At 38.1% G+C, this 27,466-nt stretch overlaps 2 protein-coding genes across 2 annotated transcripts; both read left to right on the top strand.

Annotated features, from left to right (window-relative positions):
* The first annotated feature begins 6,535 nt into the window (after positions 1-6,535).
* Positions 6,536-7,579, top strand: LOC136253495 (D-aspartate oxidase-like). The gene has a single exon (XM_066046169.1). It carries the CDS (start codon positions 6,536-6,538, stop codon positions 7,577-7,579), a length of 1,044 nt encoding a protein of 347 aa, XP_065902241.1.
* A 311-nt stretch (positions 7,580-7,890) lies between these two features.
* On the top strand, positions 7,891-26,119 carry LOC136253227 (tripartite motif-containing protein 2-like). The gene is made up of 2 exons (XM_066045853.1): positions 7,891-7,942; positions 23,740-26,119. Exon 2 carries the CDS (start codon positions 24,274-24,276, stop codon positions 25,939-25,941), a length of 1,668 nt encoding a protein of 555 aa, XP_065901925.1. The 5' UTR covers positions 7,891-7,942; positions 23,740-24,273; the 3' UTR covers positions 25,942-26,119.
* Positions 26,120-27,466: the final 1,347 nt, after the last annotated feature.

Here is a 27,466-nt window from a genome sequence, read left to right as displayed (position 1 = left end):
ACGTGATCACATATAATTAAAATTAATAAGTAATTAGTTATAATCAATCTAATGGCTGTCAGTTTAGCTGCAAGTCAGTAGCCTTCAGGAACCTATTGGGGAATAAATGACATTATTTTATGGCAGATATTAATAACAGATGAATGCAGGCACTGGTCACACGTACAAACAACAGTATGAAGAAGTTAGCAAGCAAGCACTCATCTCACTCACTCACTCACTCACTCACTCACTCACTCACTCACTCACTCACTCACTCACTCACTCACTCACTCACTCACTCACTCACTCACTCACTCACTCACTCACTCACTCACTCACTCACTCACTCACTCACTCACTCACTCACACACACACAGTTACTGCATTTAAATCAGCACACAATTCAATTCTATTAACACCTTATTTCAAGTATGTGTATACAGGGCTATTTTGTACAGAGCAATTTTGTTTCTACACCCCTGTGTCTGCACCCCTGACAACTTCTTTAATAACAAAAATCATATCCGTGTGAAGTGCAAGTTAAACTAGCAATGTTTTATACTCTGAAGGTAGATCATGTCGTATGTGAATTAGCTACATGAACTCTGACATACATGCTTGTAATTTACACACTCACCATATATATTTGCATGGATCACCAATTTTGAAGGGGCATTGAGAGGTCACCATCCTCACCTCTCGCACTTTATCAGTTAGAATTACAACATTATACTAAATAATTAGAATAAGCATAATAAACACTGCTTGAAGGTTCTTAGTTTACTAATTTGTTAAGATGCCTTACTGTAATTATACTGATAGTAAAGTGTCAGTAAACTTAAGTATATGGAACATAATTATTTTACTAAGTTTTAAACTCTCAGTAAAACATCAGTGAATGCGGGTTTACTGAAAAACTACTAAAATAACAAACAATTAACTGTTCCATATACTGGGGATATACCACTGTAGTAAACTAAGATACTTCAAGCAGTGAAATGGGCACAGTAAAGCAAACAAAATTACAGATAAACTGAAACAAACAAACAAACAAACGTAGGACTACATCCCAAACCGTCACTATAGCATCTTTACGCCACTGCTTGATGCATACATCGTGCGTGGGCGGGGCAATTCGTGATTCCGTTTGTCATTCAAATTTATGGCCCACAAAATAATTCATAGTAGTGGCGATATAATTAAGACGCCTTACCTTTTTTGTGAAGCTTATTATTATTATTATTATTATTGGGGGTACAGGTAAGGAGGCAAAGCCTGTAAAAACCTGATCTATACAATCAAACTACTACAAAAATAACTATACAATATCATACTGGTAATCATAATAAAATCTATCTAGGTGTGTCTTAAACAAATTGGTTGAATGAACATTAACTGAGTCATATGGGAGTCCATTCCAATCATTTATAATTCTTACTGAATAAAAGTGACGGCGTGGCAAGCAGGTAGCGTGTGGTTTATAGATCTTTAAATCATGACCTCTTGTTATAGAAGATGATCGAAGGGTAAATAAAGATGAGCTATCCATGTCCAGCATGTTATGAAATAGTCTGTATGTGTAAATTAAGTCCCCTCTACGACGTCGATATCTGAGAGATGGTAAGTTTAGGTGGTTTAATCTGTCAACATATTGCAAGTCTTTAATTTCGCTCACTAACTTGGTAGCTCTTCTTTGAATTTTTTCAACTGACTGCTGATCGAGTATGAACTGTGGACCCCATATAATATTTCCATATTCTAATATGGGACGAACAAAGGATTTGTACAGTTGGAGTAACACGTTGGTGTTCAAGTACTCAAACGATTTATTAATCACAGCTAGTATACGATTAGCTCTTGCAGTTACTATAGCAGTATGGTTATGAAACTTCAGAGAAGAGTCAACGATGATTCCCAAATCTTTGACTGACTCAGTAGATGTTATAACATTACCATCAATACAATAATTTCCATAGGAGTGGGTGAGACCTAAATGCAAAACATAACACTTGCTAATATTAAAATTAAGCAACCAGGTTCTCGACCATTCAAACAATATATCAATATCCCGTTGAAGTTGTAAGTAATCGGCTTCACATCTAATTGATCGAAAGATCTTGGCATCATCAGCAAATAGTAAGATTGAGCTGTCCACAGATAACGGAATATCATTAACATATAATAGAAAGAGCATGGGGCCAAGGACTGAACCTTGGGGAACCCCACTAGAGACTGTGGACCAACTAGAGTGATCACCATTAAGCACAACTCGTTGCCTTCTACCAGAAAGAAAATTCTGTACCCATCTTAGTAGAGACCCGCCCATGCCATATGCCTTCAATTTCATCAGTAGTCGATTATGAGGGACAGAATCAAATGCCTTTCGGAAATCTAAATATATAATGTCAACAGGATAGCCATCATTAAGTGATTGGGTCCAGTAGTCCATTGCTGTAAGAAGCTGTGTTGTGCACGACCTGCCAGCAATGAAACCATGTTGGCTTGGAGAAAATAAACTGTTAGTGAGCATGTGGTGTGTGATATGATCTTTAATGATTGACTCCAAAATTCGGACTATAGGTGACGTTAAACTTATTGGACGGTAGTTATCAGCAGCAGAACGATTTCCCTTCTTGTGAATTGGTGTGACATGGGCGTGTTTCCAACTACTAGGGAGACAGCTACTACTAAGTGACTTTTTAAACAGTATACACAATGGAACACTAAGTTGTAAAGCAGTTTCCTTTAATGAGAGTAGAGGCCAACCGTCAGGTCCTGATGATTTGTTTACATTGATTTTCTCTAACCTGTCAAGTACAATGGATGGTGTTATATCGACATCATTAAGTGTTGGTACTGTGTGATCAAGATGAAATGAAGGTACTGAGGATGTATCCTCTCTAGTATATACACTGGCAAAATGATTGTTGAAAACATTAGCCATCTCAGTGTTGGAGTGTGTCATGGAGCCATCAGCATGTTGTAGACAATTGATACTAGACTTTGATTTTAATCTGGAGTTTACATATTTCCAAAATACTTTCTGGTTAGTTTTAATATTGGAGGCGATTTTCTCTTCATATGACTTGCGAAGAGACCTTGTCAAACTACGCAGCTCATTTCTGGCTTTGCTATATAGTGAATAGTCTGTCTTTGTGCCAGATAGCTTATACTGTTTCCAAAGCTTACATTTTTTCTTCTTTATACGAAATGCTTCACGTGTCATATAAATGTTTTTCTTCTTCATTTTAAGTGCATGGCAGGGTATACATTCCTTAAGAATTGACTCATAATGAGAGGCAAATACATCCCATGCTTGATGAATGTCTAAGGAACTTAATGTATCATCCCAGTCAATAGCCTCCAGCAAAGTCCGCATCCTGTCAAAATCAGCTTGATGAAGGTTGTACCTTGGCTTGTTATCATGGATGTACTTACCATAACATGTTAAAACAAATTTGAGACAAACATGATCACTCAAACCAAGACCAGGGAGAGGTTGTATATCAGATATCATTCCTTCTTCATTTGTGAAAACAAGATCAAGTAAACTGGAAGAGGAGCTACGATGTCGTGTTGGTTCCAGTACATGTTGAAAGAGATATATATCTTGAACAGTATCAAGAAATAGCTGTTCACAATGAGCTGGTGCTGATGGTAATGACCAATCTATGTTAGGGTAATTAAAGTCTCCACATATTAGGACATGAGAAAACTTGAGACTAGGAATTGACTTCAGAAGCTCACACAGAGAATTAGTACTACTTAATAACTCAGAAGATGGGCTTCGATAGATACACCCAATGAGTAAATTATCACAACCTTTGAGCGAAATTGAGATCCAAATATGTTCTTGAAAGCTGGAGCCTGTGAAATGATATTCCAAGACAGATATTCTTTTTGAAATATATATACCTACACCACGAGTGCTAGTGGTTGGTTGACAGCCATCAGGATCAAAATTAAAAAACATATTGTAACCATCCAAGGATAGTCTCGAAGAAGAAATAGTGTTACAATGGCTCTTTGGCAGGATTTCGCTGATCAGAATTATATCAGGTTCATTGCCAGCAATGAACATCTGTAGTTCATCACGCTTATTAAGAAACTGATCAGCATTAGTATAAAAGACTGTTAAGGATTGAAAGTCAAAGTCAGGTGACTCACTATCAGAGTTATCGTCACTGTCATAATCACTATCTGGGGTATCAGATGTAGTGTAAATAGAGAGGTCAGGAGAAAAGTCACATTGGTCACTATAACTTAAATCAGATGTAATGGACATGGAATGGTTCATCACGCCAGTGCGAGAGTCGTCAGGAGTGTTGATTAGTAGTACCAGTGTTTGGCACTGAAGTGGTGTTACTTCTAGCAGTAGGTTTGGTGATTACAGCTCCATTACGAATTACAAGGTTGGTCTCACCTTGTGAACGTCTGCTTCTAAGTTCTGAAACTAATTTTCTGTGCTTTTCCCTCTCAAACTTGGTTCTGTCAGGGACTATGAATACATTCTTATAAGAGTCATTATGGCGCAACAGGTAAGAGCGGGAGAGTAACATAAGTTTGTCCTGTTCATTATCCAAGCACAATAACAATGGCCTATGTTTATTCACTATTTTCTTTCCCAAACGTACTGACTTTGTGATAGTACATGCACAATTGTAGACAGAGGAACAAAGAGTTGCAAAAGCATCACCATCACTTTTACCATTAGGAGCAGACTCAGGCAGGTTGTAAACAATTATATTCTTCTTCCTTCTGTCACGGTCAGCAAGCTCATCGATTATACTAAGAGCAGAGCTGGTAGGAGACACAGTTGCAGAAATAGTTTGACCTGGATTAAGAGAATCTGAGGTGGTTTCAATTTCCATATGAAGATTGTTGTTAGAAGTGGACAGAGCAGTAATCTTTGATGATAAATCATCAATAGACTGTTGTAGCTTCTTGCATGTATCCTCCAGGGATACTGCACTTGTTGCCTCAAAACATTTAGTAAGGTGCTGACCAATTCCTTTATGCAACTTATTTTCCATGGATTGAAATCTGTTTTCAAATTCAATATCAAGTTTAGAGTAGGTCTTGTACAGGAAAAGAGCTTCTGAAACTTCAGGTAAGCAGCGACAACAGAAAAAGGCTACATTCTCATAATTACACAGCTCAAAATCCTTCTCATGAATTGAAGCACAAGATCTATGTTCCCATTCAGAGCACCAGTCGCAGGAGATACAGTCCTCAACCACAGCTTCATCACATTTGACACAAAGATCTACTTTAGCTGACTTATCCGACGATTTATCTGGTGTACTATTCGGTGATCTAGGTCTCTTGAACGGCATCTCCGGTTAGTGCCCACCTGCTGTGAAAGAAAGCTACAAACGACTGTAACAATAGAATTGCGCTCGCCTTTCGTGGTACCGTTAAGTATGCCACGGTACAACAGCTTTTGGGAGTAAGGTGAGGTGTACCGTGGCGAGTGCAGAGGAGGTCGAATATTGTCACAACTCTCGAGATCACGTGATGTCATTTCTTATCGCCAGCTATTTTACTTTTACGTGTTCTTGTGCCACCCACCCCTCCCTCTCACCCCCTTATATGCTACACGTGTAATATTATGGTAGCTTGATAAAACTTGTTAAATTTATAGGTTTTTGTGCAAGTATTTAAATACTCTAATACAACAAACAGCACTTTTTGACAAATTTTGACAAATGTGCAGAAATGTACATTTCTTGTAATGCGCGCTTTCCGTGACTCTCCTCTCAGCTCCGGATCAGATACAGCCTAGGCGAAAGCATTTCTGGCGAAGCAGAAGTTAGTCCTTGGTTACTACGAATCCTTTTAACTTCTACATCCACCAACTGCCGATAATTCACTCGGCTACGTACTTGAACGCTTCCGCCTCCCTACAAAAAACCCCGGAAAATTGCCGTAATTGTAGTCTACGTTTGGTATGCGGAAATATTTTAATATGAACCACATCTGAAATCAGGAAATCACACGAAAATCGTAAAACTCCGTATACAAAAATCGTAAAACTTCATGTATTTCCGTACATTACTGACACATTATCGATGTATAAGGCTTCGAAACCACGAATCACTTCATCTGGCTGGTCATAGTACTATCTATGACTATCTATTACACAGTCTCATAGATAGTACTATCTATGTACTATCTATGACAGTGTGTAATGGTACAGAATTCCACAGGAAGACAGTGGTAACAAAGAATGAGTATCGACGAGAAATGATGGTTGACACTACTGATAACTTCTGGTAGATAACTGAAATTGATGGATTTACGATGAGGCTTGATTAAATCTGTTCACCAACTCACTGCTGCCATTTATAACTTGTGACAGTTCAAGTTCAATAGCTGAAGCAATAACTGAAGTTTTGAAAAGGTACGTAACTTATTGCTCGGCTTATTGACACGACTCGAGTCAGGTGGCTAGTACAGCTGCAAGTCACACAGCTGCACGACGAGTCTATGAGTGAATATAGCTATACATTAGCTTACAGGACATAATAGTCTACTGGCAATGCAGCATGCAATGGAGAAAGTGAAGCGACCTCGTATAGCAGTGATAGGTGCTGGAATAATCGGTCTACCTACTGCAATGATGTTGACAATGATTTTTTACAAACCGGAAGTGACGCTGATAGCCGAAGAATTTTCCCCACACATCACTAGTGATATTGCTGGAGCAATAATCCGACCTTTTGTGGACAACAACGAAGTGGGGTCACGTGATTCCAGAAGGAATCAGTGGACTAAGGTTACTTTCCAGCACTTGTACAGCCTCTTTTCATCACCACTCGCAAAGACACTGGACATTTCTTTGATATCTATTTATGACGTGTATGAGGGTGAGAGGGAAGATCCATGGTGGAAGGATTACGTTTTAGACCTTCATCATGTTGGAGAGCAAGAGATGAAAGTTTTGCAATATCCTGCTGGCAAAAACTGTTGGGCATATTCTACCTTCACAATGATCAGCGGTTCCTACCTAACATGGCAGATGGAACAGTTTAAAGCTAATGGTGGTGTAGTAGTCCAGAGGAGACTGGAGAGTCTAAAAGAAATTGATGGTCACTATGATATCATAGTGAACTGTACAGGACTTGGTAGTAGACAACTAGTGAATGATCCTGAAGTGTACCCAGTTAAAGGTCAGGCTATTGTGGTCAAGGCTCCATGGATCAAGACGGTCTTAGCCGAGGAAACAGAAGATGGCATACTAACATATATATTTCCAAGAGCTGACAGTGTAGTATTAGGTGGTACTGCTGATGTAGGCAACTGGTCCACACAAGTAGATCCATTAGTTAGTAAGGCAATCATGGAGAGATGTTGTATGTACATTCCCGGACTATCTACAGCTGAGGTGGTGAAGGAGGTGGTGGGACTTCGACCAGGCAGGAGCAAAGTTAGACTTGAAGTAGATGAAACAACTTTGAAGAAATCCATAATTGTACATAATTATGGTCATGGTGGACTAGGAGTAACTTTCTTCATGGGGTGTGCTCTAGATACTGTTAAATTGGTAGAACATTGCTTAATTCAAAAAGGGTTTACAGTAAACAGCAAACTGTAACATGCTTTTCTGTAGCTATATTTACCCCATATATTTATAGTTACTATTGTTAGTTACTATTGTTACATGGCCAGTTGCAGATTGTACAAGGAACATGTATATTGTTGTATTTTTGGCAAGCCATGCAAGTATTATTACACATGTTCGCTAGCAATGGTTAGAACATACGGCTGAGAAGATCACTCGTAAATTTGTTGCGGCTGGCGGAGAAAACAGTTGACCACAAAGGCACTCTACCCACGTGAGAAGGGGCGCGCCCATGTTCATACCCAACCTACCCAATGAATCATTTTTGATTAAAATTCCTTTCGACACTCAACAGAGCGGCGATCGTCAACTGACGTCAAGGCAGTGAAGGCATTGGTGAGTTGGATTTTGCTATCTGCTGGGTTTATTTATGTTTGTTCATCATAATCTACATGACAAAGGGACTAGCTATGACTAAGTTCCTTCAGTGACGTAGCTTCGAGCCAGAAACTTTCTTCGCATTTAATTCCGAAACTCAGCCGGGGGGTTATTTTGAATGTAAGGAAAAAAACAGTAGCCAGTGGCGGATCTAGAAATTTTCATAGGGGGTTTCAGGTTCCACTCAACTTCAGCCTAGCTGTAGTCTCGCGGCGCCCGACCCTAAAAAGTGGGTCTGGTGAAACTGTGTACAAAAAGTTTGAGCTCTGGAATGTTTATTGGATGACGTTTTACCTGTTACGTAAGTGCACTGTTTACGTCACAACATCCATTCAACCAGATCCGCTTACAGCATCACCAAACTAATAGCGCTACTTTATTTATTCAACAGTAAAACGAACCCAACAGAATTGTATGGTTGTTTTCTCAATGAGTTTAAGCGGCAGAGTCACCGGATGTAATTAACCGTAAGCCGCGAATCTTTTGAAATGTACGCATTACATAATCAATTTGAAATGGAGCGATCTGATTGGAGCTTCCAACATTCCGGCAGCGCCAAACTTTTTGTACACAGTTTCACCAGACACACTTTTAGGGTCGGGCGCCGCGAGACTAGCCTAGCTGTAATTCGAAAACAAAAAAAATAAATAAAAGGTCACTACCTGCTGTACAACGTTATAATTGTGATTTCAAAGGCTAAACTATGAAGTTTTTCGCCAGTAGAGAATCCTTCTATAACACACGTGGCGATTTTATCATTGACACGACGACTCGTCAATAAATTTGGGGCGCGCGCTATTTTCAAGGGGTTTCAACTGAAACCATTGCAACCCCCTGTATCCGCCACTGGTAGCTAAACTGAGCGATAGAATTGCCAGCAGCAGTAGCTACTAGCTAGATCGAACGAAATGGAACGCCGAGTGCACTGAATTGAGGGCCAGTGGCATTTAGACTAGACATTCGTTATTAGTATTAGAGTATAGTTAAGCTTATAGCTATATTATACAGCCTCCAACATAGTCATTGCCGTTTGCTGACGGGCCGTTTTCCGGATACCATTAAGCTACTGATAACACTCCTGATGGTAGTCAACAAGTGACGCTTGCATCTCTCCTCGTGCGTGGTTAATAGCGTCCATAGGCGGCGGAAAGGGGGGGGGGGGGCTAGGGGGCTAAAGCCCCCCTAGGTCTGCTGAGGGGGGGCTTAGCCCCCCCTCAGAATGAAATTATCTTTCTTGGAGTGGGGCTGAAAACCGTGACAAAGATCGAGATACTCTAATAGAGCAGTCACTCTAATAAAGTAGTCAGTGTGTAGCGAGCTATGTAAGGATTTTTATGTAGTTTATCAGCTAGAAATGGTAGCTGGTGAGATGGAAAGCTCTTGTGAGTTGGTTGTGACCTTTTTTTTTTTTTTTCTTTTTGGTCTCACCTTACCAAACTATAGAAATAAGTCTGGGTCAGCTCAGCAGAGCCCCCCCTCATATCAACTACTTCCTCCGCCACTGATAGCGTCGGATGTAAAGTCAGCCGGCTTGACAAAATAATTATCGTTCCTGATTTCATAACTTCTATATAGAAGGCCAGGCAAACTTGATTAATAATTATTATTTCTCATCCCCGCCCGCATCTAAATTCATTATTGCTGTTGTCAATCACGTGCAGACACATTGTGATGCTAAGAAGGCTGGCTATTATTTACAGCACAGTAAATGTCACTTGCACCGCAGAAACAGTAGTAAAACGTAATATAAGTACTAATACTTAAAAGGCTTTAGCTTACCTTAAAGTTTATAGTAACAGAGAGCTTGATTTGGAGTATTTTCTTTAATAATGAATCAGGAATGAAAAATGACTCTGTATGGAAATCCGAATTTTTTTGGATGAGAAACATGTAACCAACTTTGCCTGGCCTAACTGCTTGATAAAGCATTAAATTTCTTAGGCTTAGAATGAACAGATTCTATACATCTGTAGGGTGATTGTTTCACTCATAGATAACAAATAAACTATATAGTAGGTTCTAGTTCCAATATCACTATACGGATCCCATCCCTACCCTAAAGTTGGAAACCAGTCAGCAACTTTTTAGAACTGCCCCTGTGTAAAGACCCGGGATTTGCATTACTAGTGATTTTCTGAAATATCTAACATCACACAGTAGAATCTACTTGTTGAAGACAGTTGGATTTAAGGATATCACCAACGGGAAGCACTATTTGGAATGCCCAAGACGAAGAGAAACGGCGCGAAGGCCAGAGAGAAGAACAAGAAGGCCCCGGGTAAGCCCTACGAGGTTCCTACACCAAGGCCTTCCGTCTCTCAGAAGGACGCTGATCAGGATGAGTTATATACATGTGATAAGTGCAAGGGTTCTAGTGAGTATGTTCTACAGTGTGAATGTTGTTGTTCGTGGTTCTGCAATGTATGTTGTGATATCCCTGAGGATCTCTTTAATGGTATCTCTGGTATCAAGAGCCTCCACTGGTTTTGTACTGGCTGTGATGGCTCTGTAATGGGTATTATTAGTAAGTCCACTGGCAGTGGCTCCATTGGCGAGGTTATTGATTCTGCCATTCATAAATCACTGGACAAAGCCATGGGCCAGTTTATCGAAGTCCTAACAGAGAAAACAAAACAATTTCAACAAGCTATCCAGACGTCTATACCTACTGTGGAAGCTATGGATGCTTCTGATGTTCCATCCGGCTCAGCTCCGGCTCCGATTCCAGCTCACCGAAGTGTTGTTGCAGCAGTTGATGAGTATGTGGACAGGGAAAGGCGCAAAAAGAATCTCATTATCCATAATCTCCCTGAGCCTTCAGATTGTCCTGATACTCAACGCTTAACTAATGATCTTCAACAAGTTTCCAGCTTGTTAACTTCTGAATTTGGAGTGCCTGAGAATGTTGCATCAAAGCCAACTAGGCTGGGGGCACCTAAAGCCAACAAGCCCCGCCTATTGAGAGTAGAAATTGGGGACCTAGCTGCTAAAAGAGAAATACTTAGAAATGCTACCAAGCTTCGTGCTAGCTCTAAGTGGAGTAATGTGTATGTTTCACCTGACTTAACACTAAAAGAACGTGAGCAAAGCAAACAACTGCGTGAAGAGTTGAGAGCCAGGAAAGCATCAGGAGAAAAAGACTTGTACATTAAGTTTGGAAGGATAGTGCCACGTCCACCACGTTTGGTGGGCGGCACTCAAAAATGACTTCATGATAGTTCCTTCAATGCATCAAGAAACCTAAAAGTACTTTATACTAATTGTGATCAATTATTAAATAAATTTGATGAGCTAAATTCAACTATTGATTTAGATAAACCTGATATCATACTGTTAGTTGAAGTCATACCTAAAGCATTAAAGGCCCCAATCCTATCTCCTAGACTTCAAATTCCCAACTACACTTCCTATACTAATTTTGATCCTGATGCACCTTTACAAAACAGCCCTAGAGGAATAATCATTTATATTACTGATTCACTCAATTCTAAGGAGGTATCATTTACTACTGAATTTCAAGAGCAGTTGTGGGTTAAAATAGAGTTATTAAACTACAGCTATTTACTAATTGGTACTATTTATCGTTCACCATCTACTGATCCCAATGTTAGCATATCCAAATTGTGTTGTGTATTTAAGGAGGTTTTAGAGTCAAGACCACCATATTTATTGATAGCTGGTGACTTTAATTTGCCTGGCATTGATTGGAGTGATGATACTTTTTCTGGCAATTCGTATGAGCAGGAATTCTATGATACAGTACAAGAATGTGTTTTATTTCAGCATGTTAATGAGCCAACACGTTTCAGACCAGGTTCATCCCCCCATGTACTAGACCTAGTACTTACCAATGAAGAGAACATAGTAAAATCCATCAAATATTCTTCTGGACTGGGGTTGAGTGATCATTTGTGTTTGAATATTTCTCTTTCATGTTCTCCAATAACTATCAACCAGTCCAGTGATGTACTATCTTACAATTTTAACAAAGGGGATTATATGAAGCTTAAAAGCCTCCTTAACGAAACTGCCTGGTTGACGGAATTACAGGATCTAAATGTATGCCAGTCTTGGAATTTTTTTATGCAACGTTTTAAGTCTGCTATGGAATGCTCTATCCCAAGGTACCATAAACCCCAATGTAGAAAATTACCATATACTAATCATAAAGTAATTGATCTTAAACATAAGAAGGAAACATTATGGAAAAGGTTCCGTAGAACTGGCAATCATTTGGATCATCTTAGGTTTACTGAAGTAAGAAATTCGCTTAGACGCCTTACACGTGACTTGAGATCTAAGTTCGAGATGAGAATTGCTAAGGAAGTGAAGACCAACCCTAAAGCTTTTTGGCGATATGTAAATTCTAAGGTCAGAGTTAAACCCTCCATTCCTACCCTGGTTGATGAGTCACTTAATGATACTGAAGCAGCAACTGATGAAGGTAAAGCGGAAATGTTGAACAAGTTTTTTACCGGCACATTTACCAGAGAATCCATGGATAACATCCCTGAGTTTCAAGACCGTGACTTTGTAACTAGTCTCGATGGCATAGCAATTGATGTAGGCATTGTAAAAGAAAAGTTGTGTGATTTAAATTCTAGCAAAGCTACTGGACCTGATGAGCTCCCCCCCAGAGTGTTGAAGGAAGCTGCTGCTGAAATAAGCATACCTCTGTCTATAATTTTTAAGAAGTCATTAAGCGAGGGTAGACTACCCCCAGACTGGAAAGTAGCAACTATTATCCCAATTTTCAAGAAAGGAAACAAATCTTCACCCTGTAATTACCGTCCTGTAAGTTTAACATCTGTTGTTTCCAAAGTTTTCGAATCTATTATTCGTGAGGGAATGTTAGAGCATTTGTTTAACAACAATTTGATGTCACCATGTCAACACGGATTCCTCCCTCGCAAGTCTTGTATGACACAGTTACTGTGTGCACTTGATGATTGGACAGAGACTTTGGACAGTGGTAATTCAGTAGATGTTTTGTACCTTGACTTTAAGAAGGCTTTTGACTCTGTTCCTCATGAAAGGTTGCTCAAAAAGATTTATGCATATGGTTTTAGAGGTGATCTGTTTAATTGGATACAAGACTTTTTGAAAGGACGCAGACAAAGAGTTTCTGTGAATGGTTCAATGTCTGGTTGGAGTGATGTAATAAGTGGAATACCTCAAGGATCAGTCTTGGGTCCTCTCTTCTTTGCAATTTTCATCAATGATCTGCCATCATTATTAAGGAATAAAGTTCTTTTATTTGCAGATGACACAAAAATATATTCCAGCATTAGTCGTGCTAACCCAATATCCTCCCTGCAAGATGATATTAATGCTTGCATTGAATGGTCAGTAATGTGGCAGTTGCCTTTCAACATTTCTAAATGTAAAATACTACATATAGGTCAGTTTAATCCAAGATATTGTTATAAGATGGATGGGATGGATATTGTTAAGGTAAATGAGGAAAAGGATTTGGGGGTGTTGATTGATTGCAATCTCAAGTTTCATAGTCAGTGTTCGGCAGTGGTTAATAAGGCTAATAGACTTCTTGGCCTTATTAAACAGACCTTTTCGGATATTTCTGTAGATTCATTTACATGTTTATACAAATCAATAGTACGTCCTATTTTAGAATATGGTAACTTGGTTTGGGGACCTCACTATAAAACAGACATCAAAAAATTAGAAAAAATCCAACGGAAAGCAACTAGAATGATCAAATCTATAAGAAATCTTGACTACGAGGAACGATTGAAAGTACTTAACTTGCCATCATTACATTATAGACGTTATAGAGGTGACATGATTGCTGTCTACAATATGCTACATGATAAGTATGATATAGACCATTCTGATTTTTTTACTTTTTCACCCATTACCCATACCAGAGGTCATACATTTAAGCTATTTAAATATTTTTCAAGAACAGATGCCAGGAAATATTTTTTTACAAGAAGAGTTGTTGAACCATGGAATAATTTACCCCAAGAAGTAGCATGTGCAGCATCAGTTGATGATTTTAAGAAATTGATTGACCAATATTCATCTAACACTATGTATAAATGTATGTAATTAGTCTACTTGTACTTTTTTTACCTGTTGATCAGGTGTAACAGGCTGTTTAGCCTTATAAATTACCTGTAATAAATAATAATAAATAATATCTAATGATTGTTTTCGAGTGTGGCTATCAATGTGACAAAGTCGTGTCAATATCACAGAATGAACCAAGAATTCACTGGACGTTTGCAATGATGAACAAGTTAAGACTGAATTGTAGATTATTAGAAAATTTATGCATAATTTCCTTTGATGTCTAGAGGCTTAATGAGGGTACTAAATCCAATAGAAACCTGTTTAGCTCATGTTTGTTTACTACATTGATCAAGCGAAAATTGGCAAAGCTAAATACACAATAGCCTTACTGTTAGCTTACTTTCTGCATCATTTGGCCATGGGCCTAGTCACTGATACTATCAACTCAAAGAGTGAATCTTGGTATCAACAGCCACAGTTGCTATAACAAGTGGCAAACCGGCTGCTGGCATCAAGAGATAGCTACCCTTCAAGTCATACTAACATTGCAGCATGGTATACGTAGCTCAGTATATTGAAGCGGTGTGTCAGCTCGTTCTAAGTAGCTTAGAAACTTCCCTTAGCGAAACAAGTACAGAAAGAGTGAAAGAAAGTAGCAACTTGCTTTCTGGACTAGACAAACGTCATTGGCACTCATCTAGGCATATAGGATAACATAGCTACTATGGTGTGGGGCTGAAACCTTGAGGGGTAAATCTTGATGCTAGTACCACACAGTGCCACTTTCTCTCAATCTTTCTTGTTACTTGCTTAGAGAAAGTTTCTAAACTACTTAGAACAAGCCAACATCGATTTCTATGCTATTTAGCACCCCTCTGATGACGTGGGCTTGGCTTCGGCCTTTTGTGGGTAACACTCGCCCACATCGGTAATCAGGTCACTAAATTGCGTAGAAGCCTTGTCGGCTCGTTCTAACTATAACTTAGTGGAATTACAAACATTTGTGAATAGCCATTAATTAATATTTTGTTGTTAATTGCATTCTACGCTAATGTTGTTGACAGTTTTATTAGTGGGGCTAGTTCTAGTTGTGGTCATTCTAGTCAGAGTATCTCCGTGGGTTGTGTCACATTCACGCAAAGTGTGCTTTATTGCCATAGGAAAATAAAAGTAGCAACCAAGATCAGGGGCGGATCTAGAATTTATAAAAGGGGGGGCTAACTCAAGGTACTAATCTCTTGGGTGGAGGTGTGAAAGCACACCTCCCAGCATGCTTTACATGCAGGGGTCTGGGGCATCCCATTTTTGAAAAATAGATGTTAAAATACTGCAATTTGGAGACATTTCCACATAAAATGCATATTTCTGCCTGTAGATGTTTTATATACTGCCTTTAGATTATAGGTATGGCTCTCTGCAGCATTTACTAATGGAAAGGTTTGAGTAGGTTCAGACAACCAAGCACATGATGCATCCTCTCAAAATTATATGCATGATAGAATAATAGTTGAAATTGAAAAATGAATGATACGAGATTGCATTTTCAATGGAAATTGTGTACCTACATTAAGTACACCAGTACCGGTAATAACTACACAAGTTGATGAACCAAACCTTTTAAACAGACTAATGTACTTAATTGTATGTATAGGTGTAGGCAGATTTGGAAAAATTCCATAACAGAATCAACTATTATGCTTACACTGAATGTTCTATTAGAGTATCTCAATCTTGTACACCTCCAATCCTGATCCGGGTCCTTGTTGCATAACCTTTTGGCTAAAGGTAATGCAACAAGGACCCACAAGGATTCCATGACACAGTTCCTATAAACAACTACAGTGCCTTTTAACACAAAATGACTACTGAAGAACCAAAGCTTCTCACTATTACAGATTACATAAATGCAAGGTCCATTGTTGGTATGGTGGAAAATATAGCACACTTTGGCACAGTATGGAAAATAAACCCTTTCTCTTTGAACTTATATGGTATCATACATTAAGTGTCTAATACTCATGAGTCTCCTGTCGGGAGTGAATAAGAAACGTGTATTTCAATTGAACTTCAAGGCATTGCTCACATACCATTTTCTAGATTATTATCATACAGTGCGATAGTACTGTACAGTAGGAACACAAAGGAGTAGGTGTGGCCCACAAAATAATATCACCCAAAAAACAGCCTCAATTTCCCCTGACAACAATGAGGCAGTATTGGTTAGGTAAAACTAAGCCCAAGCAAGCTTTCAGATTGATCCAAAACGCTTCAACAAGTTGCTACGGAATTAAAAAAAAAAAATTTAACAGAAGTTTCTAGTGACTGACTGACTGACCGAGTAAGTAAGTAGCTGACTGATGCCTTCAAACAAGCATAACTTGATAACGGCTAAGGCTGCGGGCTTGGTTTTTTCACTGTTCGACGTCGCTTCGGCCCGACAGGTGCCTTTTGGCATAACGCAGTATATACAATGCATTCTTCGTGGACCTACCAGTGTCCTCCTTTGTGTCCCATTCATCTTTGCTGACAGCGAAAAGTGTCGATTTGGTGATAACACATGATGGCTTCCCTTCGTAACGGAAATTTGTCATAGTGGCTATTTTGATAGCAGAGGTGCTTTTCAAACAGTTCTTGTTTCATACTGCTGTGTAACGGGTTTAACATAGCCGACTACAAAAATAATGTAATGGATACTTCACTTTTCAGACGATAATTGATATAATTGGGGCGCACAGCACCATTTCTTTCGGTACAGTATGTGTGTGGATTGCAGAGGTGCTTTTTGAACAGTTCTTGATTCAAAATGCTACATAACAGGTTGAACAAAGCTGACAAGGAAGCATAATGGATACTTCACTTTTCAGACAATAATTGGGGCACACATACGGTGCCATTTCAGATGCGATATGCGTGGGTTCACCAGTCATAATAATTGTTTTTTTTTTAAGTTAACAAACAAGTACACAGAAAAATTTGGAATTTTCAACTAGAGTAGGGACCATAGCACATTGATAAAAGTACTCAAACAAGCTAGTAGTGCACGATATTAAATCATAGTAAAATACTAAGTCGTGTTATGTCCCTACTGTGTTCAAGATACCATAATGGAAATGCGCAATAAGGATATAACACTTCTTATTGTTTTACTGTGATTTAATACCATGCACTACTTCAACTTGTTTCAGTACTTTTATCAATGTGCTATGGTCCCTACTCTAGTTAAAAATTACAAATTTTTCTGTGTACTTGTAATATCTATTAGTTAGCTGTAGTTTCCAATAACAGCTATGCAGTTTCCGTAGAGGCTTTCACTATGCTGGAGTAGCTGCAAGTTTGAGAATGGAATGCCAAGGATGATTCACTATAGCTATTTGCATTTAGTAATCAGAAGTCAAGTGACTCAAGTCAGCTAGATTGAGGACTACGTTCATTCCAAGGTCTGAGTCCCAAGCCCAATCTATCAGAGATGTTACGTTAAAGTCTTTCCAAAAAACAAACATGGAAATCTCCTGTGAAACTTTTTAGAAATCTCAAAATCTTTGCTAATATCTGAATCTCACAGGCAGTTATTGCATGGGTGCTAATTAGTTGGTTGCTGACCCTCACACCTGTACACATACTACGCATTCCTCTGTTGTATGTAATATGTAGGAGGTGATTGTTTAAAATTTGCACCATTGAATAACTAAATGTGAACTATCATTATCTCCTAGTAACCACATGCCACACAGGAAGAAACATCACCTACAGGTGTATGTACACAAGAATGTATTATTAACCAGAAGCTACTTTTACAAAACTATATTAAACACAACAAAGCACAAGCAAAACAAAACAAAACTTGCACAAAAACCTAGTCACTGTTCTTGGAGTGAGTGAAAGTGAAGTTGACTATGTAGTTCACTGCATTGCAATAAGCCTATTTTTGGAAGAGATGGCACAGGCTTGCTATTTTCATCTTCGCTGGCACACACATTTGTACCCACAACACTGCTTTCTATTGTCGTCTTCTTTACAGACTCTACAGTTTAGCACATTCAAGTTGACCACTTACGTATAATGCCCTAACACCTTTAACAGACCTGTGTCCTATTCTTTCCATTATGCTGGCAAAGAACAGCTTGAAATTGAAAACTCTTCAAAACAGTTTATATACATCTCAATCTCCAGTTCTTAATTTTTGCTACAATCCACAGCATAGTTGACACAACGTATCAGAGGACAATAACGTTGTTTGTTGGCTTTCCTCACCTCCTTTGTAGCCAATAGCACTTATGCTTTTCCCTGGTTTCTTCTGGTGTTGTATATTTCTTGCAGTAAGTTACCCACTCTTGCCAAATGCTAGCCAAACAAGCAGTGTTAGCTTTAGTTGGGATCTAAGATTCGTTCACTTGATATATTTGAGATGACAAACAGGATGAAGAAAATCAAGTGTCACTTGTTGTCATCAAGGAAGGTGCCAGATTGCATACTGTACCAAAAAGGAACAACTTGCTATATATCACTCAAGCTTCGTAATTGTTCTTGCTAGGATTAAGTTCAAATCCTGTGATGGTTGTACAAGCAATCATATAATATTGCCACTGAGTTCATAATCATCCCTCACAGCCATACAGCATGTATTGGGGTGTTCCTGTTAAAGAGCAATGTGGCGACTCTACACATAACAGGAAGGTGTTCCAGTGTGAAATCAGAGCTTTTCTTAATTCAGAGCAGTATTTATAACTTATTATTTTGATAAGATAGTATTTGTGGTTTATTGGAATTTGTTGTAATAACCGGTCAGCATGCACAAGTTCTACATTGCATTATAAAATATTATATTCTGGAGTACTTGATAATCTGGTCTCTACCAAACTTTTGGTGGGCGATCAGTGAAAAATCTGCAAACATTTAGGGCATGGATTTCATAGAAGTTGAAGTTCATTCGCTTGCGTTCACTGCTTGTGTCATAACTCAAGAAACAAAAAGCAGAATGGCAAATGCATGCACCAACAAGTTTGTTGAATAAGAACCTTCACAACACAGAGGATAGAATTTGAGGGATATAGCGCATGAATGAAGCAAGATGTGATCTTGCACTAGGCCTCTGTAGAGTATTATACTGTAGAGAAGAATCTTCAAAACAGTAGTTTAGATTCCCCTGTAGTTTCCCTTCTCTCTTTATTGAAGGCAGTGAGAAAAGCTTTTTTGTAACTTAAAAAAGGCACTAGCACCCTTGACCATGAAACTATGCTTTCTAACAACTCAAATTTATTTTAGCCTTTATGTTACTAGCTAGTGCAGAATGCATAGTATTGGTAACTGCTATGAAGTCTAGTAAACTCTAAGGAGTGTTTTAAAGACAGTCCATGTTGGTAGCTCATACCGTAAAGTATGAAATGGACTGTCTTTAAAACAATCTGTAAGAGGTCTTGTCTTTGGTCTTTAGCTAGCAGCTGGTTAGCATTGGCCACTTGTTCTTCACAACTTCAACCACATGGGTGGTGAAAGTAATGGCACAAGGTAAACATCATGAAGTACATCAGCAAACTGCAGAGGTCTTCACAGGTCCTATAGGTTCCAGGTCCTTGGGTCCACTGTTATTACCTACCCCATGTGTTTACAAGTCTATAGAGGTGCCAAGTTTGTTCATACCTTCTGTGATGAATGGTATATACCAGCCTTATACAGAGTGTCAGTAAACCATTTAGGTTGTTGTACATGTACAAAATAACAGTGGACCAAGGGTCCTAGGACCTGTGAAGACCTCTGCATTTTACTGATGTACGTCATGATGTTTATCTTGTACCAATTACATTCACCACCCATATAGTTGAAGTTGTGAAGAACAAGTGGCCAATGCTAACCAGCTGCTAGCTATAAAGACCAAGACAAGACCTCTTACTGAGAGAGTGGGTATTATAATGCACATAGAATTTTTAATTGATAAGCATCATGTTATTCATGTAGTGCTTTAACTGCAATAATTTGTGACATACAGAGTAGGCTATGCAAGGTAACAAAATATAAATGTTATGAAGTTGATAAAATATGATGAAAGTTCAGAGAAAAGTTGGTCCATGGTCCTGGATCCTTGATTCACATGAGCACTATTTTTACCTACCACTACCTACCTTTAGTATATGGTTAACAAAACCTGTATCTAAAGTATGAATGAAGTGATGATTATTGAGCACAAAAGTTAAAATTCTACTGTTCAATTCTACTATCAACCTACACATTTTTGTAAACTTGTAATACAATGGTCATAGAATGTTCTAGAATTTCATTGTTAGAAAACTCACTTGTATGGTGGAAATAAAGTGAACTGAAAAGCCATGACAAAAGTGAATAGGAGTTAGGAGTGGAGGTCCCTCGTTCGAACCAGAACAACAGTATTTTCTTGCATTCATTAACCCTCTGTGACTGTTCTATTAGAGTACTTCAGCCCCACAATCCTCCACTTGTTTGGTTTTTGCTTTGTAACTCTTCAGCTGTTGTTATTTCTTTCAAATCACAAAAGTTTGCATCTAACAGTTAGCCTATATGTATACACCAATTTTAAAGTTTTTTCCCTAAGCAGTTTACTAAGACCTCATGGATGTCTTAATAAGAAATGAAACAATATTGAAACTTTAATTTGGCCACTCATAGCTATATCAGGGATGGCTGGAAAGATTTCAATCAAATTTGTAGTGAGCTATCTTGTGGACAGTTAAATGTTAGAAGGAACTACGGAACTATACATACATTAAAATTATGTTCTATTTCTACCTGTCAATATACACAACCGACTTTCTTGGTCACACTACTGTTTGTCTTAATTGTTAGTCAGTTGCATGATATAAAATTAATGCATGCTTTGAGAGTCATTAATCAATCCTCAAAATGTTGTGTGGCATTAGAGCTACTGTGTATCAGAACATGCATATCACAGTGTAGTACTGTATGCCAGCAGACAAATTCTTGTATTAGTGGTTGCATCAAAATAATTATGCTACTGTTCATGGTAAGGGGTTACCATGAGGTACAACATAGATCATAGAGCTATGTGAGTGAGTCTCTGGAGTTTAGATGTAAAACTGACTTTCATTACTGATTTTTCAGAAACTGACTTTTGTTACTGGTTTTTCAGATATTGTGGACTATCTTTCTTCTGTCATCAGTAGTTTATCTCTCAGTGGCTGCTGGAATTCATATCAACTGTACATGTTGCCACCATTGTGTTGCCATTAGCTCTCTGGGGAAAAGAGTCAGTTGGTGGTACCTTGAAGTTGGGGTGATCTTACAGCAACCTGACTATGCCAGAGAAGATAGGACATGGTTTAAGTGCTGCTTTATTTAATTACGTATTGGTGAATTTCAATAGTTGCAATGTAAAACTAGCAAACAATGGGTTCACCAGATGTTTATATATTGCTTCGCATAATTATGTAAGCTTTAAGGAAATGTGTCAAGCAAGCAAAGCTGTTTTTTGCCATTTTGCCTAGACGATTACATGAAACGAAGTACATAGCCTCTAAGCTTAATATAATGTGCTCCCTACATATCCACTGAGCCCCATCACTTTGCTGGTTTTGTAATGTGATTATTGAGACTCACATGAAATACCATATTATTGTTATTATTTTTATTATTAGCACTTTACAGTGACCAATTGCAATAATACATAATAGCAATTAAAGTGAGCAGCACTTGTAATGCATTCTGTCACAGTCTATACTGTTACAGCTCTTGAGAAACATTTTGGTGTGTGCATGCTGCAAGCCACTAGATTGTATTGGTGAAAGTACACATTCTTAGTGGGAGTATGGAAAATCTGGAACGCCGGAACAACTCGGATCGGTGTTATTTTTGCGATTGGATCACATGCAAGTACTATAGCATACCACAGATTATAAAGACTCCATCATGGAATAAACAAAATTTGTCTGCTAATATGTTCTATAATAATTATCCTTACTTGTAACAACTCTAAGGATGTACCACAGAGAAACATGAGAGTGAATGTTAATTGGGATGCGCATAAAATCATTAATCTTAGAACAATCTTTCTCAGCCACAACTTTGTCTTGTCATTCCTAGTATAACTGTTACAATCCCAAGAAATAGTTTTGCTACACTTACACAAGCTAGCTAACCTACTTGTGGTAGCTAGCTAACCTACTTGTGGTAAGTAACAGAAATTATTAGAGTTACACTTACAAGTACGAATGGATTGTGCAACAGTGCCATGTGGCGAGTTAGCATAGTACTAGATAGAAGTTAGTTTTCACTGAAAAAAGTATTTAAAATGATGATTTTTTCAGCACAATTAAGAAACTGTTGTAATAATTAGCCATGTCCCTAAAATTGTATACCTTTACATCCAATAATATTTAATAGCTCAAATCTTCTTCCTATTAAAGTGTGAGCCATTTGCAAGTAATTACTGGACACATATAATCTGGCATGTGACCAAAGAGCATGTTGCACAGAACCACGATCAACTATTTATCACATTCACACACTGTCTGAGCCCATTTATTGTTGCTTCCCAGTATATAGTTATAGTATAGCGGCATAGCCCCCAAAATTGGCAATACTGTGCACTTTTTCATAAAACAACGAAACTTTCCACATAAATAGTACTCCTCATGACATGTAATTTTAGATATAGTGCCATCGCTGAGTTGACCCTTGGTGACTTTTACGGCCATTTTTGTATAGAAAATTGATCATTTTTGTCTTTAACTCCCTGAGGCAGTAATTAACTTGTTAAAACATGGTACCAAACACAAGATCTTGAGGCAGTAAAGCCAGTAATTAACTTGTTAAAACATGGTATATACCAAAATAAAGATCTTGATCAGTAAGATCTTGTGTTTGGTACCATGTTTTAACAAGTTAATTACTGCCTCAGGGAGTTAAAGACAAAAATGATCAATTTTCTGTACAAAAATGGCAGTAAAGGTCACCAAAGGTCAAATCAGCAATGGCACTATATCTGAAAATATGTGTATTGAGAACTACTATTTGTGTGGAAAGTTTCATGGCTTTATGAAAAAGTGCACAATTTTTTGGTTGTGCCGCTATACTACAGTATCATGTTCCTAACACAAACAGTGACAAGGAACAATGCAAGTAATTATTGTTATGCAACTTGTAGAATAGCACAAATTATTTTTAATAAAGTCACTTTTACAGGTACAACTTCAACCATTAAAGGAAACGTTCCACTTTTGTTTAGCCATGCAGCACTGGCTGCCTGTATGCCTTAACAAATGCAGTGATACTTAAAACCTTTCTATACCAAGACATCTACTAAGGTTTGTACCACTGCTTTAGTTGCAGTGAGTGGATCATTCCAAGTTACACAATGATTACTGTTAGCAAGCAGGGTTAGTGAGTCATCTAGGTCAGCCAACCTGATCCACAATACATTGTTTTGTGTTCAAACTACCTATTTGTCCAGCAATAAGTATATCAAAGGATATAATTCTGAGAAATTTGCTAATAGCAATCAACAATATAAGCTGTGGTCATTGATGTAATTTAGCTACCTGATTGACCATTTTTTCTTTTTGATAGATTCACTTTGTGTTACCCATTCACAATTACTATAAAGTACACTGTATTACACAGTATACTATATGTAATACACTGCATTTTACAGTACAGCCACAGAGTATGTTGTTGTATCATTCAAGTTACTACATTAGTGCATAATATTTTATTATTCTTCACATTATATATAGTGAACAATGTCTGCAGTGGAGGTGAAGAAAGCTCAAAATAATTTAAGTTGTCCAGTTTGTTATCAGTTATTCAAAAACCCCAAATACCTGCCTTGTTATCATTCCTACTGTGAAAAATGTCTGGAGAAAATACAAGTACAATCCAAGATCATCTGTCCTGAGTGCAGGAAGGAAGCTAAGGTTCCTGCAGGAGGAGTGAAGGAATTTGCTACCAATTTCTTCATCAACTGACTAGTTGATGATTTGATTCTGAAGAAGAAAGTGGATGGGGAAGAGAAAGTTAACTGTGATGAATGTGATGAAGATGATCCTGTGGTATCATTTTGCCCTGACTGTAATTGTTTTTTGTGTAACACTTGTAATAACAACCATAATCGCCAAAAGAGATATCGTGGTCATGGTGTTGTGCCTTTAACTGAACTGAGATCAAACAAAGACATACCAGCCATCCAAACCAAAGTGAAGATCCCACTTTGTAAGGAACATGATGAACAACTGAAGTACTACTGTGAGACATGTGATGAACTGGTGTGTATGTATTGTACAATGAAGAAACATAATGGCCATAATCATGACTCAATGAAAAACATGGCAAGTAAGCACCGATCACAGTTAAAGCAGATAACCACTCCAATAGAAGGAATGATCCAAGATCTGTCTTGTGTACATAACAGCATTGACAAGATGGTGAACAAGATAAGAAAACAAGATGATGAAGTGAACAGGCAAATTGATCAACATTATGATGATCTGGTTGAAAAGCTAATGAAACAAAAAGGTCAACTGAAACAACAAGTACGTGACACAGTGTCACAGAAAGAGAAGGCACTTACAACACAACTAGATGAAGTGGATTTAGCACAAGCTGAACTGATGAACATGAAAGAACTGAATGATTCTCTAGAGAAGAGCTCTGACCAAGAAGCATTGTCTGCAAAGAAACAAGTGATTTGTGGTATTCAGCAGCTAACTGAGAAGTACAACAAACTGAACAAACATCCTGTACAATATGCTTCAATGGAGTATAAACCAAACAAGGTTCCATTTCCACAATTTGGTTCTTTCTCTGCAAATGCAGACCACTATGCTTCTGAGTTAGCTAATCTTCCAAAATCCATCATTGTAGGTGAAAAGGTAGAAGTCACCATTATCACCAAGGATAGCAATGGAGATCATTGTTCCACGGGAGATCACAATGTATTAGTCCAGTTAAAATCGGTTAAAGGCAATGTGACTGTTGGGGAGATAAGGGATAACAATGATGGTAGTTATGTGGCTTCATTATATTTTGTAGGTAAACAAGTTGGAGAGGCAAAGTTACATGTGTCCATAAATGGTCAGGAAATTAGGGGAAGTCCTTACAGCATTGCTGTGGTTAGGAATTACCAAGCACTTAACCAGCCTAACAAGATAGTGAATAATAATGGTAGCATGGGTCAACCCTGGGGTGTTGCATTTGGTAGGAATGGAGTATGGGCAGTAGCTGACAACACCAACCATTGTGTATGTGTATTTGATGATCAGGATAAGTTAGTTAGGAAAATTGGTAGCTATGGTAGTAATAGTACTGAATTCAGTTATCCTCGTGGTGTAGCATTTGACAATAACGATCATTTGTATGTGGCTGACACTGAAGACCACAGGATACAGAAGTTTGATGTCAATGGTAACTACTTGCTACAATTTGGAGGTAGTGGTTCAGGTAATGGTCAATTACAGCATCCATATGGTATCACAACACATAATGGTAGGGTGTATGTTGCTGAGTATAGTAACCGTCGTATATCAGTGTTCCAGTACCATGGTCAGTTTCGCATCTCTTTTGGTTCTGGTTTGTTAGGTTATCCCTATGATGTAGCAGTTAATGTTAATAATCAGCTACTTGTTGCTGACTGTAGTAATCACTGTATAGTCACTTTTACTCTTGATGGTCATTATGTAAGCAAGTTTGATACACAAGGATCTCAGTTGAGTTATCCATATAGTCTTGCCACTGATGTGAATGGCTTCATTTTAGTGAGTAATGGTAATCATTGTGTGTCTGTCTTTGACCATGTTGGCCACTTCATTCATTGCTTTGGATCACATGGATCTGATAGTGGTCAGTTTAGTTGCCCTGCTGGGATATGTTTTGGTCCTAATGGTAGAATCTATGTTTGTGACCACGACAACAAAAGGATTCAAATATTTACCAACTACTGACCTTATAACAATAATGTGTTTATATTTTACAGGAAGCGAAGTGACTATGCAAACTATACACTAGTAGTTTAACACTAACACTGTTGTGTTTTGATGATAGTTGTATTAATTTGGTATAGTTTTTTCATTATTATTTTTGTTTATTAATTTTATTGTTTGTGATTATAATATTCCACTATTACACCATACCTATTTGAAAAGTTGTTGATCGGACCTGACCAACCCAGCTAGACTTCAATTTAAAATGAGACTGCATGACACCTATAGAAATTTGTGTAATTTTTTGCAAAATGATTGCAATACTCTAATAGAACAGCAAGTGTGCAACATTTTGATTGCAAAAATTAACATAATCTGTAGGTGTAGATTCCTTAAGCCTGTCCAGTGTCACCCTACCCTTGGCTAAGAAAATCTATCCATCATTGTGCATGTGCCCAGTTATCTGAGGGTAATCAGTCATTACTCCTTAGTAACCTCTATGAGTCAACTTGTTTGAAAGTTTGACCAAGAGTTCATAATATATATCCTACTACTATATATGTTATGAACTCTTGGTTTTACCATATATGTGACCAGGCCTGCAAAAATAGGGCATGTGGGCACAAACTACACCCTGCCACATAACATCTCATATCTCAGTATTGGAAAACAATATTTTCATTCTGTAACCTGTATTTTAAAGCTAACTAAGTGATTAATAAGTGCAGAAATTTCATGGTCAAGCAAGAATGCAATACAAAGTTATGGCACATCAAACTTTGAAAAAGTAGGCAATTTTTATTTGCCCACATGCTCTGTTCTTACAAGCCCGGTCACATATGGGAATTTCTGATCTAAACTAATCATCATGTGACATTATGCCACATCGTGTTTCTTGTAACCAATTCCTTTAAAAGTCCACTTTGTTATACATCACTGGCATGTAAGACACCTACAGTACTTCGGCCTTCTCACAGCATTGTGTAATATCTGAATATCATGCAACTCTGCAGCTATTGACTAACAGAATGTAGGTTTCCATCCAGGTATGTGGATCATAATGTGAGCAGATTTGAGATGAACCAACTACAGAATCAGTTTTAACCACAGTGCTATATACACTCGGATTGCTGACCTAGTAGACTATTCCACTGTTACAGTATCTGTTCTTCAAAACTGGCAAGTATGGTTTCTGCATCAGCTTTCTTAGACTCTGAGAAAGCCATGAGTGGAGATTTGACACCCTTCAATGATAATGACCTGTTGGAATGGTGTTTACTGAACTGGGGAAGCCAGAGAGGTCACTTACACCTGCAGATACACTGTGTGACCAGACCTACAAAAACAGGGCATGCGGGCACAAACTACACCCTGCAGCTGTCCCACTAAAGGTCATCTCAGTATATTTGCATTCTGTAACTTGCATCATAAAGCCAATTGTATGCTTACTATTAAGTGTTAAAAATTTCATTGCCATAGCGTATTAGTATAAAAATTTATGAGTCAATGAAGTTTGAAAAAGTAGACAATCATTTGCCCATAATTA

Source organism: Dysidea avara, chromosome 4, assembly GCF_963678975.1.
Source record: "Dysidea avara chromosome 4, odDysAvar1.4, whole genome shotgun sequence".
NCBI classification, from domain to species: domain Eukaryota; kingdom Metazoa; phylum Porifera; class Demospongiae; order Dictyoceratida; family Dysideidae; genus Dysidea; species Dysidea avara.
This window is presented reverse-complemented; position numbering and strand designations above follow the sequence as displayed.